The 21,711-nt window shown below is 46.8% G+C and overlaps 1 protein-coding gene across 2 annotated transcripts in view; it reads right to left on the reverse strand.

Moving 5' to 3' along the window:
• Positions 1–21,711, reverse strand: part of enox1 (ecto-NOX disulfide-thiol exchanger 1) — a 229,638-nt gene that overhangs the window by 164,399 nt on the left and 43,528 nt on the right. For both annotated transcript variants that reach the window (XM_060832906.1, XM_060832907.1), the window contains exons 3-5: positions 16,126–16,299; positions 10,050–10,256; positions 7,915–8,148 (exon numbers count right to left, since the gene is read on the reverse strand). In XM_060832906.1, coding sequence (XP_060688889.1) covers positions 7,915–8,148; positions 10,050–10,256; positions 16,126–16,299 — 615 coding nt within the window. The remainder of the gene's footprint in view (positions 1–7,914; positions 8,149–10,049; positions 10,257–16,125; positions 16,300–21,711) is intronic.

Here is a 21,711-nt window from a genome sequence, read left to right on the forward strand (position 1 = left end):
ATCACACGCCCATTACTGTACATAGCTCCCACAAAATGAAAAAACGCCATTTCAAATTTCACGTTTTAGTCTCGGTGACAGATCACTAGGGACCGGTGGGGGTGGGGGGGAGGGGGGGAAGGGGGTTGTATCTTTATCAATGAGCTGGAAATATAAATGGCTCCCATTTACTTCTTCCTTTGTTGTTGGCCAGACTGGCTTCCACCTTTTGAAGGAGTCCACATGTATCTCTATTCTGATCCATTGCCAAAAACTACCACCAGAGCAGTTCATAGCAATCTCCCACATCTTCTTGCTACATCTGACAGCATACTGCAAGCTTTGTTGGTGTTACCATGAGAGAGTAACATGCTTATAATCTCAGGGGCAGCACGGTGGCTCGGTGGTTAGCACTGCTGCCTCACTGGGTTCAATTCCCACCTCGGGCAACTGTCTGTGTGGAGTTTGCACATTCTCCCTGTGTCTGTGTGGGGTTCCTCCGGGTGCTCCGGTTTTCCTGCTTCCTAGGATGCTGTCTGAACCGCTGTGCGTTTCCAGCACCACTCTAATTTAGAATCTGGTTTCCTCCCACAATCCAAAGGTGAATTGGCCATGCTAAATTGCCCGCAGTGTTAGGTGCGTTAGTCAGAGGGAAATGTAAGGGAATGGGTCTGGGTGCGTTGCTCTTCGGAGGGTCGGTGTGGACTCGTTGGGCCGAAGGGCCTGTTCCCACATTGTAGGGAATCTAATCTAATCTAATCCCCCTAGTCTTGACAGACAAGATCAAATTATCCACAGTAATCTCCATTTCATATCCCGTTAAATTTGTGTCTCAACATCTGCATTGCCATTGTAACTCCATCCTCCCACTCTATTCTGACGCCTGCATCACTTCAATAAGTAGCCACAGAATGCAGTCAAAGGAGATTCTAGTTAAAGGAGAAAGCTGCCAGTGGAGAGGAAATTCCTGGATTAGACAGAAAAGCAAGGGCTGTGGATGGGTCGATGAGAAAATCAAACATGACGGGAGAAAATACTTGGACGGCCTGGGAGATTATACAGTACAGACACAGGGACCCATCTGAGTCAGCGGGGGAATTGAACTGCCTCAGCACAGAGGTCCCATTCCATTACCAGAGAAATCAGACACCGCAGTAGTATAGGTCGTCAAACAGCATGCACTCTTCATCCTCGAATCCACCTGGGAAACAACGCCACACTCATATACTTTACAGTCAACCCACTGCAGGCACAGTTACCCAGAACACTCAACATCCGAGAGAAGGAGGTTGTTGAGAGATGGTGCTGCCTGTTAATGTCTCGCTGCAAACAGTGCAACTGCGTGTGGCTGTGGTTTTGGAGGCAACCATCTCGCATGAAGATCTTGGACAAGCAGGACAAACACAGTGGGCCAAACGGCCTCTGCCTGCACTCTGTAAAATTCTGTGATTCTGGATGTCAGCACCTACATGTCATGGCAAGTGACTTACAGAGTCAAAAGGGTCATACAGCGTGGAAACAGACCCTTCGGTCCAACCAAGTCCATGCTGACTGTAATCCCAAACTAAACTAGTCTCACCTGCCTGTATTTAACCCATATCCCTCTAAACCTTTCCTATTCATGTACTTATCCAAATGCCTTTTAAAGGCTGTACCTGGACCAGTATCCATGACTTCCTCTGGACGTTTGTCCCATACATGGACCACTCTCGTTGTGAAAAGGTTGCCTCTTGTGTAAACCTTTTTCCTCTCACCTTTTAAAGGTATGCCCCTCACCTGGGGAAAAGACACCTGCTATTCAATCTATCTGCACCCCTCATGACTTTATTAACCTCTATCAGCTCAACCTCCTATGCTTCAGTGAAAAAGGTCCCAGCTATATCCAGCTTTTCTTTATAACTCAGACCTTCCATTTGTGGCAACATCCTGGTCAATCTCTTCTGAACCCTCTCCTGTTTAATAGTAGCCTTCCTATAACTGGGCGACCAGTACTGCAGAAGAGCCCTCAGCATCGTCCTGTTCAACTTCTCTTCCACTTCCTGCTCAGTAACCCAAATGCCTTGTCAGTTTCTCCAAAACTGAGCAAAACTGCAATAGGTCTCCGACCTGAAACATTAACTCGATTGCTCTCCGTAGATGCTGCCTGATCTGCTCCAGCTCGCTATGCCCGGACTTCCGATTTCCAGCATCCGCAGTATTTTGCTTCCATGTTGTGCGTCACCGCCAATGTTTCTGTTTTCCAATGACTGCACATTGTGTGCCGTTCTGGTCACCGCATTATAAGAAGGATGTGGAAGCTTTGGAAAGGGTGCAGAGGAGATTGACTGGGATGGTGCCTGGTATGGAGGGAAGGTCTTACGAGGAAAGGCTAAGGGACTTGTATTCGTTGGAGAGAAGAAGGTGGAGAGGTGACTTAATAGAGACATATAAGATAATCAGAGGGTTAGATAGGGTGGACAGGGAGAGGCTTTTTCCAAGTATGGGGATGGCAAACACGAGGGGGCATAGCTTTAAATTGAGGGGTGATAGATAGAGGACAGATGTCAGAGGTAGTTTCTTTACTCAGAGAGTAGTAAGGGTATGGAATTCTTTGCCTGCAATGGGAGTAGATTCACCAACTTTAAGTACATTTAAGTTGTCATTGGACAAGCATATGGACGCACATGGAATAGTGTAGGTTAGATGGGCTTCAGATGGGTATGACAGGTCGGCACAACATTGAGGGCCGAAGGGCCTGTACTGCGCTGTAATGTTCTATGTTCAGCATCATTCGCGTCTGCTCTACCTACAGCACATGGACAGCAGCAGTTCAAGAAGGCAGCCCATCACCACCTTCTCAAGGGGCAATTAGGGACGGGCAATAGATGTAAGTTCAGGCAGCGACAGCTACATCCTATGCATGAATTGGGATGCCTGGTTCCTATGGATGAGTTGGACTGAGGGGTCAGGTTTCCGTGCTGTATGACTCAATTACCACATCACCCCGACTTGAGAGAGCTCCACATTTCTCAGAGGCGATTCCAGCCTGGGCTTTCTAAGAAATGTGAAGTGATCATTGTATTATGAGAGTTCTCTCATAGTGTCAGAGGAAAGCAGACAAGGCCCCCTCTTCACAGCAGTCAGCTGCTGTAATTTAGATGTTTGTTGGTCCCAAACCACAGTCACTTTACAGTAAGAGTGTTGGGCAGGGTAGGGAACCAGATGGGTAAGGTGACAGAGTCACAGACAGGTGAGGTGCCAGCTGGGGAGGCTGTTAGCTCAGTAACAAGCAAGGTACCAGGGACAAGAGGGCCAGGTAGGCAGGGGCCAGGTGGGTAGAGAGTAATTGGGTACAGCACCCAGGGTGTAGGATGCAGTGGAGGAGACTGAGGTGCCAAGGGGTAGATTGCTAGGGTGGATGGGGGATGAGTGCCAGATGGCCAGGGAAGCGATACAGTGTTTAGGGGAGTTGGGGAAACAAACCAGGTCCAGAGTGGAGAAAGGAGATCAGCTCCCAGGAGTTTGAGTTAGGGAGCCAGGGTGTTGGGAAAAGTTAGGCAGCAAGAGAAAGTGTAGAGTGAGGCCTGGAGTGAGCAAAGGAGGGCTGGGTCCAATGTGGGGGAAGGGGTTCCGATCTTTCAAGATGGTGACGGTGGCAAGGTAAGCAGCGTTCAGAATCCTAGGCCTGTCCGTTCCTCCCTTCTTTCTTTACCCTTTTTGTCCTATTTCTTTCTCTTCACCTTTTTCCTGTCAGTAGCAGCGAGGGTGACACGACGGAGGATGGCAGTCAGAGCTGGAATCTTGGTGAGGCGGTGGCCTCCTGGTTATGGTAGGCCCTGACCAGGTCTCCTGGTTGTTGGCGTGGCAGTGGTGGCAGCAGACCAGTGGGTTGCTGGTGTGGGGCAAGTGTTGGGTTCAGAGATGGTGTCTGAAAGGTGGTGACTCTGATGTTGGTGGGTCTGGCATTGGCACTGGAGGCATGACGGTGAGATGTGCATTGGCTTGTGACCCATTGTGGAGGTGGGAGTATGGTGATGGACTCTCTTTCAGCAGCACCTTTTTATTCTTAAACTATTCAAAATGGTGCTGGGCCGTGGCAAATGCTGAAGCCTCAAGCTCTATCTTACTGTGTTATACATTGTAGAGCATTGTAGAGCATTGACTCATCTGGGAGTGGAAGGTGTCTGGAGGGAGGTGTGGCTGAAGATGTACGAGATTAACTATGGGCTCAGTTGAATAGTCATTCAGTATTTAACTTTTCCTGAGCAATTATTTACTCAGTTTTCTGAGTAAATCCCCCGACCTAAATGTAGACTTTCAGAAGGTCGCAGGCATTGTGGGATCGCCCAGTGGAAACCTCAATCTCCCAGCAAACTCCTTCAGAATCTGCTACCTTGGGGATTACGCAGAATCCCCGTGCACAGCTCTCATAAACACTGAGAGTACCAACTGTCGGAACATCAAAACTCCAGGCCAATATTTCAGATCTGACCTTTGAGACGAACTGATGCAAGTTCGAGGTTCGGCTAGTGTAAAACAAGTACAGAGTCACATAAATGGGGATAGGAGGGGGAGGAACGTCAAAAGGGAAGGTCTGCTATGATTTGGAAAGGTGGAGAGACTGAAATATATTACTTTCCCAGCCTTCTAGAACCAAGCCCAAAACTTTCAGATCATAAACGCAACCCCACTTAACGTTGTGTTCTCTGTAAATGCCTAGGAACTAATTAGTCTGGCACCAATTGTTATGAGCGAGTGCTCCAGGGAGCCCCAATCTTGGCTGCACTGCAGAATCATGTGACACACAGGAGGGCAGCTACTGGTCAGTTTTATTTTCAAGCAGCCAGAATAGCTAATTTAAATACAACGAGCTCTAAACCACCCAATACTAAACTCTAGTCATTCCTATGGGAAGCAGGAGCCAGAATTCCCTTATACTCCCAACCCCCTTTTTCCCCGGGAATTTTGGACAACAGCTATGGTAATGCAGCGGTACTAATAATGTACAACTTTACACCTCCATTAGATTGTCTTTTATTTCTTTGCTTAGCTCATTACCACCCCTTTGTAGCTTACACCAGCATCCATTTGTTATGTAATCACTCTCGTCTTTTCTACCAAGGAGTGACGATAACCAACAGTGTCCTGGAATTCCCACGTAGGAAGGCGCAACAACACCTCTTCTCCAGCAGAACTGGGTACTGCAGTTGCTGGAGATTAGAGTCAAGATTAGAGTGGGGCTGGAAAAGCACAGCGGGTCAGGCAGCATCCGAGAAGCAGGGAAATCGACGTTTCGGGCAAAAGCCCTTCATCGGGAATGACTCTTCTCTCTCAGGCGGCTCAGGAAATTCGGCATTCCCATGAGGAAAGCATTCCATCTGGGTGCCTAATGGCCTGGTACAGCAACTGCTCTGCCCAGCACTGTAAGAAATGACAGAAAGTTGGGTGCACACGGCCCAGACCATCACGGAAGCCAACCTCCCATCCATGGACTCTGTCTACATTTCCCATTGCTGTGGAAAGGCTGCCAACATCATCGAAGACCCCTCCCCATCCCAGTAATACTCTCTTCCAACCTTCTCCGTCAGGCAGAAGATACAGAAGCTTGAACACACTCACCAACAGGTTTAAGAACACCTTCTTCCCTGCTCTTCATAGACTGCTGAATGGACCTCTCTAACCTCAAATAATATTGATCTCGCTAATGTTGTCCTTTTTCTGTGGATCGATGTTTCGGGCAAGAGCCCTTCTTCAGGCTCATGCCCGAAACGTCGAATCTCCTGCTCCTTGGATGCTGCCTGACCTGCTGCGCTTCTCCAGCAACACATTTTCAGCTCTGATCTCCAGCATCTGCAGTCCTCACTTTCTCCTTTCTCTGTGGATCCCCGGTGTGGTTGTAACCCTGTGTGCCTTGCTCTGCCTAAGCACCCCATGATCTGCAAGATCTTGTTTGCTGTGATCTGCCTGTACTGCTCGTAAAACAAAGTTTTTCATTGGGTTTAGACACATGTGACAACAATCAAATCAGATCAAAGACCTTCTCTCTTGCACTTTCGTCCTGCATTTGACTCAAAACTGTTCCGTCTCTAACTGTTCCCAGTTCTGACGAGGGGCCTGAATACATAACTTTATCACGTGCCCCACAGCTCTTGTCCATTCTGCTGACTGCATCCAGCATCTCTCTTTGTGTTACAAATTTCTAGCAACCACAGACTTTTCCCTGAAGTGTGAAAGGGAGAGCTAGTTTGCTTTTTTCTCCTTCACAGTTTTCAGAAAAAGAACAGCTATCAAGATTCGCTCAATTTTGTTAATTCGGACTCTCTTGTGAAGAATGACCTAAATTAAAGGCGCTATAAAATCTCCAGTTAGGTAGATGAATGTATACTCCACAACATTAAATTATCCTCTATCACAATCTATCAAAAATGCAATGTTTTCATTAGGTATTAATAACTTTGATTATTGGCCTTCGATTATGAACTCAATCAAGATTTTTGTGCTGTTATAATACGAAAAACCGTTCTTGAGAAAACGGTTCAAAGCCTTTTTTAAAATTACTTACTGATTTTGCTATCTATACCCTCCAGCCAGCAATTTCTCTGAGTCCATCCCAGAACAAGTGGGGACTAGTACCACACAAACAGTACACAACGTACGAGCAAAGAGTCTTCCTCATTTTGTTCACTTACAATTCTTCACAGGTGAATTGAGTTTCAGTACTTCAAACGTGCCCGACATTATTAGTTCAATAACAATCACTGAACGAATGTGCAAGTATCACTGATGCTATTGGACAGCTTTTTCTGAATGTGGGAGTTATCACATATTGTTGGAGCAGTACATCACAGTCATTTGCTGTACCCATGTCTGACTGAGGTTTGCTTAGAGTTGACAGTGGGTGTCAAAAGCACAGCCAGTATATCATTTCCCCCAAACTATTCACCAACATTGCCCCACTGCAATCAATGTAATTGATGAGGGACTAGTGCGTGTAAGTGACCAGGTGTGGGCATATACATTTGTCTATATGAGCATATATCTGTCAGGATGTGTGTATCTGAAAGTGTGTTAGTGAATGAGTGTGTCCGTATTTGTGTGTCTATGTAGGTGTTTGTGTGTATATTATGTGAGTATCTATATACGCGTGTGTGTATGTGTATGTCTATGTAAGTGTGTGTGTATCTGTGTAAGTATGTGAGTATGTGCATTTAAGTGTGTATGTACGTATGTATCTATGTGAGTGTGTGTGTACGTATATAGGTATCTATGTAAGTGTGTGTGTATATGTGTGTGTATCTATGCAAGTGTGTGTGTACGTATGTAGGTATCTATGTAAGTGTGTGTGTATATGTGTGTGTATCTATGTACGTGTGTGTGTACGTATGTAGGTATCTAAGTGTGTGTGTATATTTGTGTGTATCTATGTAAGTGTGTGTGTACGTATGTTGGTATCTATATAAGTGTGTGCGTACGTATGTAGGTATCTACGTAAGTGTGTGTGTATCTATGTAAGTGTGTGTGTACGTATGTAGGTATCTATGTAAGTGTGTGTGTATATGTGTGTGTATCTATGTAAGTGTGTGTGTATATATACGAGCATCAATGTATCTATGTATGTGTGTATGTGTTCAGCTGAATGAAGGGACTGCCCAATTTATCTATTGAAATTCAGGAACATTATTGTCTGATAAATTTTAAACATGGTCAAAAGCTATTCCAGTGAAGTTTCTCGTTTGAACAGAAGCCTTGTTATCAAGAGTGTGTCTGCCTGGTGTCTGTGCTACATTTGATATTCAGCAAAATGTTTTTAAGGCTGTTCTCTCAGCTGTGCACTGTTGGTTGTAGGCTGTAGTCAAGTCCTAAATATACTGACAGCAGATAAAGGTCGGATTGAGTACATGCAGTCCCTGCAGAACCCAGCCGATCGCCGTTGCAATGTCAGAGATGCAGGGGTACCTTTGAGTTTCTCAGCCATGAGGCTGGCCTCATGCTCCGAATAGTGTACAATCGGCGCAGGAGAGGGTGGTCTCAGGTGTTCATCCTCCAGCATGCGCCGGTGCCGTTCCTCCCGGGCAAACATCCGCTGCTTACACTCCCACTCATATAGATCGTCGCGAGCCTGAGCAAAGTCCACGTGCAAGCGACCTGTGTCTTTCTTGTCCGTGCTTGATCCCAGCCTCATTCGATAGCCTGCTTGCGAACACACGTCAATAGAAATGAGACCGAACCGATGGCGTTCAATGTTGGGTTCAAATGAAGGGTGAGCAACCCCCCTCCTCTACACACCACCCCCCTCCCACCCCACCTGGGCCTCATCTCTTTCTCACATTGCTCCCTCTTCATGTAGTGCCGTGTACAGTGTAGGAACCAGTTTGCTGCTAGCATGGCATTGAGAGGGGTGCTTTCCTGGGCACTTGAGGAGGGACCAGAAAAATGGCCACCAAGCAGCATGTAAAGCACCCGCGTCCCTTTCCTCCCTTGGCCATTACTGACATAATTGGGCCAAAGGGCCTCTTCTGTACTGTACGATTCTATGAGAAGGGGTTCAGTCATGGAAGCTACGCACTTGGCAAAGTGACCAACAGCCCATCTCAGTAAGTGCTAAAGATTTTTACAGAGTGGGCCAGACTTTGGTAGCTGTTGGGTTTCATGGTATGAATAACAGACTGAAGTGTGAGGCCTTTAAAAGGATAAATTATAAGTCGTATAAATTGATCACAAAATTAGAAGTAAAATGGTTTTCCGCTTTTTATGAAATGTTGTGGCGTGAGGCGCGACCTGTGTTCATTAAGGTGCGTCATGATCGTGTTGTGATGAGAATGTGTAACTATCCAATAAGTCATTGTGTTTAGCAATTTGTTACTTTACCCAACTAGCAAGCTGTGAATTAAAATATCAACATTGTATATATTAAAAACATTTCGGATGATTTTAAAAAATGTTCATCTACTGGGTAAAGAAAGTATAGTCTACTTCATTCTATTGATAGGATAGCCTAGACTGACAAAAACATCTAAATGTTCAAACTTTTCCAATCATTCTCTTGGGAAGTTTTATGGGCTCTTGACTGTAACCCTACTGCCTAATCATTTTAGAAGTACTTCTATAAGTTCATAGAGCTACTTTTAAGAGTATGTTGTTTAGTTCGGGATTTCAGGGGTTATTCAACAACATTGTTGTAATGGGACTGGTGAGGGCTATTCATAAAGTGGATAATGGGTGAGAGATTAAGGAGTGATTGTGAGGGGATTTGAAAAGGATCAGGAAACCTCAACTCAACTTTTTACGGTGGAGTTACTGATTCCATCAGAAGCACTGGCTTTGAGGTCTTTGGGAATGGGATCAAACTTGCCCATCTGCATTCCTTAAGCATGTTCCTGGACATGTGTTTCAGTGAGGGCCTCAACTTTTGGCAGTCTGAGCACAGGGGGAGGTGCTTGATCTGGAGTTAGTCCTGTCTCCCAATTCCTACTTTCCAAAACGGAAGTGCTGCCCTAGGAGACCATAATAATCAATAGGCAACTTCACTGTTGGGAGGATGAGTTTCCTGAAATGTTGGCGTGAATTTAATGGATTCCCAGGAGTTATTTGAGAAAGGATGGGGGAGGGGGGGGAATGTGCTGGTGGGAGCTGATGGTGAGATAGCTTCCCTGGGGAAGGAGCAGGGGAGGTGTTGAGCAAAACTTTAGGCCAAATTAGGGCAATTAATGGCCACTAGAGGGCCTCCTCCTGGGAGGGAATGAGCACTTGTCTACCCTGGCGAAAAGACTGATCCCTCCTCTTTAGCCTCTACACCTGGCCAAGTGCCCAATGGAAGTTGCCCCACCCCATGCCAGCAGAAAGGACAGAGATGCCCCCTTTCTCTCTCAGAAATGCCCCCTCCAGCCTCTCAAATGGGCCCGCAGTCCCTCCCTGCCTGACAGGCCTTGGGAAGATGGTTCCTCATGTAGCCTGGATAAGGCTTGAGGGAACCTGCTCATGCTCATGCATTTGTAATGCCAGTCCCAAGCTCCCTAAACTAGGTTCTATTGGAAGGTTGGCGCCTCTGACCGAAGTCTGACAGGATCAGCGGGCAGGAAGAGCTGATGCACCTGACAAGTAGATGGCTTTGTCCACCATGAACTCCTCAGCAAAACGGATGTGGCAGAAGTTCTTCTTGCTTTTGCGGATGGCCGTGATCTCGCCGCACTGCTCGAAGACTTCGCGGATCTCATCCTCACCAGCGTTCTCTGGCAGGCCACCCACGAACACCGTCTTGCAGCCGGGTGGACGGTCACGAGTGGCTGGAGGGGGCAGATCTGCAAATGAAACAGCACCAGGCTGAGCCAGATCACAGAATCATAGCCTCCCTGCAATGTGGAAGCAAGCCATTCGGCCCATCAGGCCCACACCTAGACCCACCCAATCTCCATAACCATGCATTTCCCGTGGCTAATCCACCTGCCCCCTGGAATCTATGGGCAATTTCCCAAGACCAATCCACATAACCTGTACATAAAAGCATAGGCTCCCTACAGTGTGGAAACAGGCCATTGGACCCAACAAGTCCATACTGACCCTCCAAAGGGTATCCCACTTAGACCCATTCCCCTACCGCATTACTCTACATAGCCCCCGACCATGGACAGTGGGAGGAAACTGGAGCACAACGTGCAAACTCCCGCACAGACAGTTGCCCGAGGGTGCAGGGTCCCTGGCGCCGTGAGGAAGCAGTGCTAACCACTGAGACACTGTGCCATCCTGCAATGAGGAAAGTTGCTCAAAATCGTCCTCCCGTTATGACTGGCTTCTCTCACTGTACCATGAGCTGTGTCCTACATATTCCTTGTGTGGCTATAACCCAGAAAACTGGATCAACTCACTCCCATCCTCTGGCACTTTGAAATTCTCAGTGGAAATTATTCTACTTCTCTTTCAAAATGCAAAGGCAAACGCTGTTGACCTGCCGTGCCTGATTACATTCAAAGATTGTCCAGTGATACAATACCGATTACCCACTGGGGCGTTATAAAAACAGCAATGCTGCAATTATTCGTGAAGCAGCCAGCAGCACAGTCCTCCAGTAGAGAGAGTGAGACCTCACCCGAAATCACTGGGCTATCTCTGAAGAGCAGTCCATTCCCACTACACAGTCTGGATACTCATTTTAATTGCTAGGCTGTTCAAACATTAACAAACGAGAACGTTACATTGTAACAGCAATTGCGTGGATGAGGTTCTAGAATTTTCTCATGTGAAGAGACTGTTCATGACTTAAGGCCGATCCGATAAGCCAACGCACTGATTTGTTTTACATTAATTCCAGAATGCCATTTCCACAGCGAGTTTCAGCTGCTTCCCGCGATGATAATGTGGCTTTAAGAGGTGTGTTCTGTCCTGGTTTCTTTCAGAGAGAGGATTGGGGGGGGACAGGTCACGAGCTGTCCATGTGAAGATCAGAGGCCTTGGGGTTTTTTTTTAAAAGAGTTGGGACAATAGAGGTTAATCTGCTATAACACACATTTCCTTCACGTGGATTCGCCATTATGTGATCGACGAATTGGGGACACCGTTTCTCAAGCACAAACCTTTTAACGCATGTATTGGTTGTAATGCAGTTCCGGCTCCATTTGTCTAAATGGTGCTGAGTTACGTGATTGTCTTATAACATGGGATTGCGTGAGAACAGAATTACCGTGTTATAGCAGAACCGACTGTGGAAGCAGCCTGAATGGCTCTCACCCACAGAACCAGGATCTTTCAACATTTTGCTTTCAGCAGTTGCTGTTGGAGTCTTAAAGAGGTAGAGGTTATTTTTTTTTTCCCTCTCTCTCACTTACAGCTAAAGGCTGGGGGGTTCTCTGCCTGCTACAGGAGTTGCATATGAGATAACCTGTGTCTGAATTTTGCCATGGGCTGTGTTTATGGGAACGTACTATATTGGAATCAGCAATAGGTACTGTATCTATTATTCAGTCAAGCTTGATTATTCCAAGTTCCTCTTTCTTTTGCTTTATTTTAATTACAATGTTTGTATAAATTGTATTTTGTTTCCCATTGAGTGGTTTGACCAATCAAATTGCATGTGGAACACAGTATCTCCCACTTGCTTTTAAAATAAGATAAAGTTAGGGTCTAGGTTACTTTCATAATCTATTTTGAAGGTGGTCTGCTTTGGTCCATAACAGTCCTACTACCGATATAATCAACATCGACATTTGTTTTATGTTAAACACATGGATCCTCTGAACTCATGAGCAACAGCTCCAGAAAATGAGAGCTTGCTGTCTTGATTCTAAGTGTGCAGTGCTTAAACCTGGCCTAGAGAGGAGGTTCTGGAGAGATAAACAGACAGAGGCTAATTCCTCACTGATGGCTCAGCAGTGTTAGGTTGAGGATGGGCTTGGTTAGTTGAAAGCAATTATCTGGATAGGGGCAGTCCCAACAACATTAAAGAAGCTTAAACCATCCAGGACAAAGCAGCTCTTGGTCTTAAGTGGATAACCTCACAGTTGCCCATTGTCACAAAGCTGTATCCTTTCTGTGCCCTTTTGCTCAATGTACTGGCACGCATCACCACCAACTCCACCCCTCCCCTCCCAAACTCATAGCTTCTCAAGATTGGCACCACCCATCCCCCCCACAATCCACCACATCCACTCCCTCCACCACTGATGCTCCCGTGCCTTGTGCACCACCTACAAGATGCACTGCAGAAATTCACCAAATACCCTTGGACGGCATCTTCCAAACCCATGACCGCTTCCATTGAGAATGGCAAGGGCAGCAGATACATGGGAACAGCATCACCTGCAAATTCCCCTCCAAGCCACTCACCACCCTGACTTGGAAATATATCGCAGTTCCTTCAGTGTCAAAATCCTGGAATTCCATCCCTAAGGGTATTGTGGGCCAACTACAGCACATGGACTACAGCGGTTCAAGATGGCAGCTCAACACCACCTTCTCAAGGGGCCAATAGGGATGGGCAATAAATACCGCCCCAGCCATTGATACCCATATACAGTGTATCGTCCGTCGTCATTTCCGCCACCTCCAAACAGACCCCACCACCAAGGGTATATTTTCCTCCCCTCCCCTATCAGCGTTCCGGAAACACCACTCCATCCATGACTCCCTCGTCAGGTCCACACCCCCCACCAAACCAACCTCCACTCCCGGCACCTTCCCCTGCAACCGCAAGAAATGCAAAACTTGCACCCACACCTCCCCCCTTACTTCCCTCCAAGGTCCCAAGGGATCCTTCCATATCCGCCACAAATTCACCTGCACCTCCACACACATCATTTACTGCATCCACTGCACCTGATGTGGCCTCCTCTATATTGGGGGGACAGGCCGCCTACTTGCGGAACGTTTCAGAGAACACCTCTGGGACACCCGGACCAACCAACCCCACTACCCTGTGGCTCAACACTTTAACTCCCCCTCCCACTTTGCCAAGGACATGCAGGTCCTTGGCCTCCTCCATCACCAGACCATGGCCTGGAGGAAGAGCGCCTCATCTTCTGCCTAGGAACCCTCCAATCACAAGGGATGAACTCAGATTTCTCCAGTTTCCTCATTTCCCCTCCCCCCACCTTGTCTCAGTCCCAACCCTCGAACTCAGCACCGCCCTCCTAACCTGCAATCTTCTTCCTGACCTCTCCGCCCCCACCCCACTCCGGCCTATCACCCTCACCTTAACCTCCTTCCACCTAACGCATTTCCAACGCCCCTCCCCAAAGTCCCTCCTCCCTACCTTTTATCTTAGCCTGCTTGGCACAATTTCCTCATTCCTGAAGAAGGGCTCATGCCCGAAACGTCGATTCTCCTGCTCCTTGAATGCTGCCTGACCTGCTGCGCTTTTCCAGCAACACATTTTCAGCATTGATACCCATATTTCCTTGTACAGTGCAAATAAAAAGAAGAGAAATTCACTTAGATCACAGCTCTTTCTTTGTGATCTTAGGATGTGGGGTGTCACAGGAATGGTATTTCTTGCTCATTCACAATGGTCTTGAAAAGTTGGTGTTGGGGAGAGGCGGGGTTGGGGTCAATAAGTTGAGTAAATGGGAGCTGAAAGGATGTAGGCTTGTATGAACGAGCAACTGTGCGGTCATCCACTTTGGACCCAAAAAACATTAAAGCCACAAGTAATTTCTAAAATGTGAGAGACCCTTCGGCCTGTAGGGGAGATTGACAGCTAAGAGACTGGTACAAAAAGCAATCGAAAAAAGGTTAATGGCATGTTGGCCTTTATCTTAATAACCTTGTTTTCAATATCCTGATCAAGTCTCTTGTGTACATCACACCTCAGAGAGAAGATTGTTGCATTAACAGAGATAGCTGCACAGAATGACACATCGGGTCAGAGTGTTTAATTACAAAGACAAGTTCCATAAACTTGGTCTGTCTCCCTTGAGTTTAGAAGATTGAAGAATGACCTGATCAAAGCATTTCAAATGTTAAAAGGACTCAATCGATATTTCCTCAGAAACAAAAGGACACAATCTAGTTAGTGGAACGGGGTCATTCAGGAGCAAGAGGAGATAATTCTCTCACACACTGAAAAAAAAGGAGCAGGAGTCGAGGGATAATCTGGAAAAGGCTCACCTGCTAATACTGGACATGGAAGGAGTTTTTTATCAGGAAAGATTGAATAAGTCAAACCTGTATTCATTAGAATTTAGCAGAATGAGAGGTGCCCTTTTCTTGAACCATGTAAGTCTCTCGGGGACTTGACAGGATAGATGTGGATAGGTCGTTTCCCCTTTGTGAGATAGTCGAGGACTAAAGGGCATAGTCTCATAACTAAGCCAGCGATGAGGAGGAATTTCTTCTCTCAGAAAGTTAAAAATCACACAAGCAGAGGGCTGTCGAGGCCGGGCCATTACGACTATTCAAGGTTGAGGTAGATTTTTTAAGCAGGAAGGGAATCATGGGTTATGGAGAACAGGCAGGAAAGTAGTGCTGAGGAAGATGAAATCAGCCGTGATTTCATTGAGGGGCAGAACAGACTCAATAGGCTCAACGGCCTACTTCTGCTACTATGCCGTAAAGTCTTATGGTCCACAAGATGAGTATTGGACTAGATTTCAAAGCAAAGATGGCTGCACAAGGGTGCTGAGAGATAGGAACAGCAGAGGTCAAAATAGAATAGATAAGCCATGATTGTAATGAGGACGTGGCAGACCTGAGGGACTGAGTGTTATAATTGAGCTTTGGATGCTCCCGTCGGTCTTAGTGATGGAGAGCACAGCTATATGATCACAGGCCCAGAAAATAGCCTGAAAGTCTCCTATTAAGTTGACAAAGCTGGATGATATATCTGAAGGGAAGACAGCTTCATAAGGATAGCAGACAGTCTGTTCCCATACTGATGCTGACCACAATGTAAGTTGAACACATCAAAGCTTTCTCAACCTTTCTTCCTCCCGGGTAAACCCAGTGCTATGGACCAGACCAAACCTCCTCAAAACACATCTAGGGGATAGCCCAGACCCGAACGTTCAGCTTCTTTCAAGGCAAATGTGTTCCAGATGTGATTCGATTGGTGAAACTACTAGACTTTAAGCAAAACATACTTTATTCTTCCACCACAGTTAAAACACAAGCAATAAGAAAAAAAGTTGGCACAATCTTTAACTCTATTCAAAGACTTAATAAAATAATATATTATTTAACTACCAGTCAGCGACTGTTCCAGTATAGTAGCATGCGACACACACACCCTTGGCAAAGGCAAATTTAGCGAAATAGGGTTCCCTCGCTTGAGATCTCCCCCAATGTTGGAGAAAGGAGAAACTGACAGATTGAATCCAGCAGTGGAGAGAGAACCCAAGCTTTTTGCAGCAGCAGCAGCAGAGAGAGAGAGAGAGAGAGAGAGAGAGAGCGAGCTGTATCTAGCAGCTTCAACTCCAAAGAGCCCCAACTTCAACAACTAAAAGCGAAAATTAAACCCCTGAGGCTATGCGAGCCTGACTCCAGCCACTCACGTTTCTCCTGTCCAATTTTGAAAATATAACCCAAAGCTTATACCCTCTGCTTTCCATGGAGCAGATACGTTGGCAGCAGATTGACACCACCCCTTTTTAAGAGAACCAGGACAGAACAAATCCCTCTTTATGACACATTTTGTCACACCAGGGCAGACATATTGGGGCTGTATGTGCTGATCGGACTTACTTGGATTGGCGGGAAAGAGAGTACAGCTGGTGCAGTGGATGATTTCTTTCACCACGGATAACCCCGGAGGGACTGGCGGTCGGAGCAGACTGATGCCGGTCATCATTGGGTTCACCGGTGCCATTCCTGTCATTAAGCCAAGGCCGTGGTCAAACGCTGGAACACAAATAGGATCTGGGAGACACAACAAAGTTCCTGTTACCCTCTCCACCAGTACATCAGCTCTTAGTCACTATTCGATAATATACCTTGCGAGGCGATTAAAATTACGAGGGGACGCTGACATGTTAATGTCATTGGGCTAGTAATCCAAAGGCTCAGGCTAATGTGCTGGGAAACAGCGGTTCAAGTTTAAATTTCAGAGAATCCCAACAGTGCAGAAGCAGGCCATTCAGCCCATCGAGTCCACACAGACCTTCTGAAGAGCTTCCACACCCCGTGACCCTATCCCCGTAACCCTGCATTTCCAGTAACTAACCCACCCAGACTGCAAATCCTAGCACACTATGGACAATATCCCATGGCCAACCCACCTAGCCTGCACAACCCTGCACACTATGGACAATATCCCATGGTCAACCCACCTAGCCTGCACACCCCTGCACACTATGGACAATATCCCATGGCCAATCCACCTAGCCTGCACACCCCTGCACACTATGGACAATATCCCATAGCTAATCTACCTAGCCTGCAAGTCCTAGCATACTATGGACAATTTTTAATGGCTACTCTACCTAGCCTGTACATCCCTTGACACTATGGGACAATTTAACATGGCTAATCCACCTAGACTGCATATCCCTGCACACTATGGACAATATCCCATGGCCAATCCATCTAGCCTGCACATCCCTGGACACCATGGGGCAATTTAGCATGGCCAATCCACCCAACCTGCACATATTTCGACTGTGCGAGGAAACCCGGGGACTCTGAGGAAACCCAGGCAGACACGTGGAGAATATGCAAATTCCACTCAAATAGTCGCCAGAGGGTTGGAATCGAACTCGGGTCCCTGGTGCTGCGAGGCAGCAGTGCTAACCACTGAGCCACCATGTGGCCCCAAATTTAAATTAATAAAATCTGGATTTAGCTAGAGGTGACCATGACTGTAGGGAAAAACCCCATCTGGTTCAGACATGTCCTTTGGTGAAGGAAATCTGCTGTCCCTACCTGATCTGGCCTAGGTGTGACTCACAGTCGGGTATTTGATGCTGAAATGCACCTCATCAATTCAACAGCAGTTACAGGATGGGCAACAAATTCTGGCCTTGCCTGCCATGCCAGAGAAAGAATAAATTTGACAAGACTGCTTGACAACTGAGCCACCCAGCTTGAATCCTCTTGTGATGGGAGCAGAGATTCGAGAATCAAACATCCAGGTCAACATGTGATCCGGGGCACTGCCAATATCAATCTTAAAATAACCCCACAGAGGCCAATATCCCATCACCAAGTCACTCTTTATTTACATGAGGAGAGTCCTTGACACTGACCTTGCTCCCTCAGAGCCAGCTCTCAGAGTGAACAGAACCCCAGATACTCCTGTTCGTATCTGTCTGCCAGGGATCTCAATTAACAGCCCCAATCAGGGAACTCATACTCAGGAACCTGCAAAGGTATTGAGGGTCTGCAATGGCAGTGTGGTCTTCTGGGAATAACACACGCGCCAGGAAAGAAAGATCCGGTATTTATCTAGCGCCGTGCTGGAACCCAGGATATCCCCATGTGTGCTGCACAGCCAACAAGTCCGTAAACTGTAGCTATCTTACAAACTGACATCAGTTATCTTCATCTATCGCAAACTGGTCCAACTGCTGGCAGGTGGGAGATGTTTTCAGTAGAATGGTTGGCGGGAGGATGATAGGGACGTGTGACATCAGGCAGATTTTGGGACGCATGTCAACGCAGGAAAGGCTGCAGCCAGTGAGGCGCACAGCAAGCTCCCATGAATCAGAATGCCCCCATTCCGTGTGTCAGTAATGTTGACTGAGAGGTAAACAGAACCCCCCTTGAGATGATGCCAGGGTATGGTCCACCTCAGACAGCAGGATTAAGGTCTCGTCTGATAGACAGCACCTCATACTGCACTGGGCTCTCTCACCTGCAGAATAACGCCTAACTCACAGAGTCATACATCACAGAAACAGACCCTTTCATCCATGCCGACCAGGCTTCCCAAACTGAGCTAGTCCTATTTGTCTGCGTTTGGTCCATATCCCTCTAAATCTGACTTATTCATGTACCCGTCCAAATGTCCTTTAAATGTTGCAATTGTATCAGCCTTCACCACTTCCTCTGGCAGCTCATTCCATATACGCACCACCCTCTGTGTGAGAAATTGCCCTTAATGTCCCTTTTAAATCTTTCCCTGTCATCTTGAAACTAAGCTGTCTAACTTTGCATTCTCCTACTTGAGGGAAAAAAAAACCTTGGCTATTCACCTTATCCATGCCTCTCTTGATTTTGTAAACTTCTATAAGGGCACCCCGCAATCTCTAGTGCTTCAGTGAAAAAAACATCCCAGCCTATCCAGCCTCTCTAATTCAAACCTTCCAGTCTCGATAACATCCTTCTAAATCTTGTTTGTGTCACTTCCAGTTTAATAATATTCTTCCAATAACAAGGTGACCAGAATTATACACAGTATTCCAAATGTGGTGATACCAGTGTCGTTTTTAGCTTTAACATGACTTCCCAACTCCTGTTCTCAATGCTCTGACTGATGACGGCAAGAGTGTTAAATGCCTTCTGCACCACCCTCTCTACCTGTGACAACATTTTCAAGGAATTATGTACCTGCACCCCTCGGTTTCTCCATTTGACAACACTCCCCAGGACCCCAGCATTAACTGTTACGTCCTGCCCCCGGTTTGTCTTACCAAAATACAACACCTTGCATTTATCTCAATTAAACTCCCATTGGCTCAGTTGATCAAGATCCGACTGTACTGTTCAATAACCTTCCGCACTGTCCACTATACCACCAGTGTATCTGCAAACTTACTAACCATGCCTCCTACATTCTCATCCAAATCATTCATATAGAGGCCAATGACAGTGGACCCAGCACCGATCCATGTGGGACACCGCTGGTCCCAGGCTTCCAGTCTGGAAAACAACCCTCTACCACCACCCTCTTTCTCCTGCCAGCAAGCCAATGTTGTGTCTAATTGGCAAGCTTTCTCTGGTTCCCTTGTGATCAAACTTTACTAACCAGTATACCATATGATCAAAGGCCTTGCTAAGCTCCACATGGTTAAGGTCTACCACTTTGCCCTCATTGACCTGGTTGATGACATCCTCAAAGGCGCTACATCAGGAAGAAACATGGTTTCGCTCTCTCAACTGAGTAGGTTGACAGCAAAGCAGCAGTGGGAATGCAGTCTGTCCACCATTGACTGTATGAAGCTGGTGTCACAGCTGGACGATAGCTAATTGTGCTGCATGCATCCGTAGGTCAAAGCGCTTGGCTCGAATAAGTTCCCTCAAATCCAGCTGCTCATCACCAGCTTTGACAATTGATCCAGTGAAACGGGGTATTTAAAGGCACCGGGAGTGCTGCCAAACGAGAGGACGCAGTGAGAGTGGAAGAGTTTAATCTAGGCCGGCCTTTGACCAGCGAGAGGGCTGAGAGACTGAGGCAAGAGTCAGCCCCCAGCTCACTGTCACTGGGAAAGTCACACAAGTACTCAGGCACAGTGGCATTCCCACTTTGACTCAATGTTATACAGTCATGGACAGAAATAAATCCTTCGGTTCAACCAGTCCGTGCCAGACATCATCCCAAAGCTGTACAGCAGGGAAACAGATGCTTTGGTCTAGCTCATCCTTGCTGACCAGTTATCCTAAACTAATCTAGTCCCTTTTGCCAGCACTTGGCCCATATCTCTCTAAACCCTTCCTAATGATACACTCAATGATATGGTGCAGCAAAGCAGCACACCAGCGCCTTCTCAAGGACAACCAGGGACAAGCAATAAATGCTGACTCAGTTGGCAACATCTAGGTCTCATGAATTGAAGAAAAAAAGGTTGGACCTGTGACCATTGAGGTTATAAAGAATAAGACGTAGTCTTTTTGAAACCTACAAGATCCTGAGGGACATGACAGAGTGGGTGTTAAAGAGATATTTCCCCTCGTGGGAGACACTAGAGATAAGTTTAAAAATATGGAGCCTTCCATTTAAGATGGAGAAATACTTTTCTTCAAAGAATTCTCTTCCTTAGAGGTCAGTGGAGGGAGGGTGATTAAATATTTTTAAGGTGTGGGGGGTAGAGGGGAGTTTTATTTTCATGTCTGTTCTCCCTGTTGTCGAAGAGCTGTTATTAAACTTGAAACAGTTCACAAAAGATTTGCAATGATATTGCAAGGGCTGGAGGGTATGAGCTATAGGGAGAGGCTGAATAGACGGGGGCAATTTGCCTGGAGCACTGGAGACTGAGAGGTGACCTTACAGAGGCTGATCAAATCATGAAGGACATGGACAGGGTGGATAGCTGGTCTTGGGGTGGGGGAGTCCAGACCTAGAGGGCATTAGTTTAAGGCAAAAGGAGCAAGGGACCTGAGGGGCAATGTTTTCACACAGAGGGTGGTACGTGTATGGAATGAACTGCCAGAGGAAGTGGTGGAGGCTGGTACAAATGCAACATTTAAGAGGCATCTGGATGGGTATATGAATAGGAAGGGTTTGGAGGGATATGTGGCAAGTGCTGGCAAAGGGGACTAGATTAATTGAGGATATCTGGTCAGCATGGACGGGTTGGACCGAAGGGTCTGCTTCCTTGCTATCCATCTCTATGACTCTGTGAGTGGTTGGGATCTTCAGTGTGCTGCCTGGAAGGATGGTGGGGGTAGTTTAAACTAATAAATTCGAACTGGAATTGGAACTTTCCTTGAAGGTGAAGAACGTGCAAAATTGCGAGGAAAAGGCTGGGGAATGACATTTGATGAATTTCTCCTTTAGAGAGCTAGCACAGAGGAGACGGGACAAATGGCCTTTTTCCCTGCCTAAACCATGCCACTACTCCATCTAATAAACCATCGAACGTTGACTCCCCTGCTCCTCGGATGCTGTCTGACCTGCTGTGCTTTTCCACCTTCACATCTACTGACTCTGGATTCCAGCATCTGCAGTCCTTACTGTCCCCTAGATCGTTACTGAGCTGCTGTGACCAGCTACTGTACCTAAATGGGATGATGTAGGCTGTATCTTAAATCAGATCTAAAACTGAAACATACTTTGGGATATGTTATGGCACAAAGGGAGGCTAATCAACAAGTCCACACTGACATGGAACATAGAATCCCTATAGTGTGGTAGCAGACCATTCGGCCCATTGAGTCCACACAGACCCTCTGACGAGCATTGCACACACCTACCTTATCCCTGTAACCCTGCACTTCCCATGGCTAACCCACCTAGCCTGCGCACCAAGGGTAATTAAGCACCTAACCTACACATTTTTGGGCTATGGGAGGAAACCCTCACGGTCAAAGGTGAAACGTGTCAAATTCATACAGACAGTCACCCGAGGCTGGAATCGAACTCAGGTCCCTGACGCTGTGAGGGCAGCAGTGTTG

This window comes from Hemiscyllium ocellatum, chromosome 12 (assembly GCF_020745735.1).
Source record: "Hemiscyllium ocellatum isolate sHemOce1 chromosome 12, sHemOce1.pat.X.cur, whole genome shotgun sequence".
NCBI classification, from domain to species: domain Eukaryota; kingdom Metazoa; phylum Chordata; class Chondrichthyes; order Orectolobiformes; family Hemiscylliidae; genus Hemiscyllium; species Hemiscyllium ocellatum.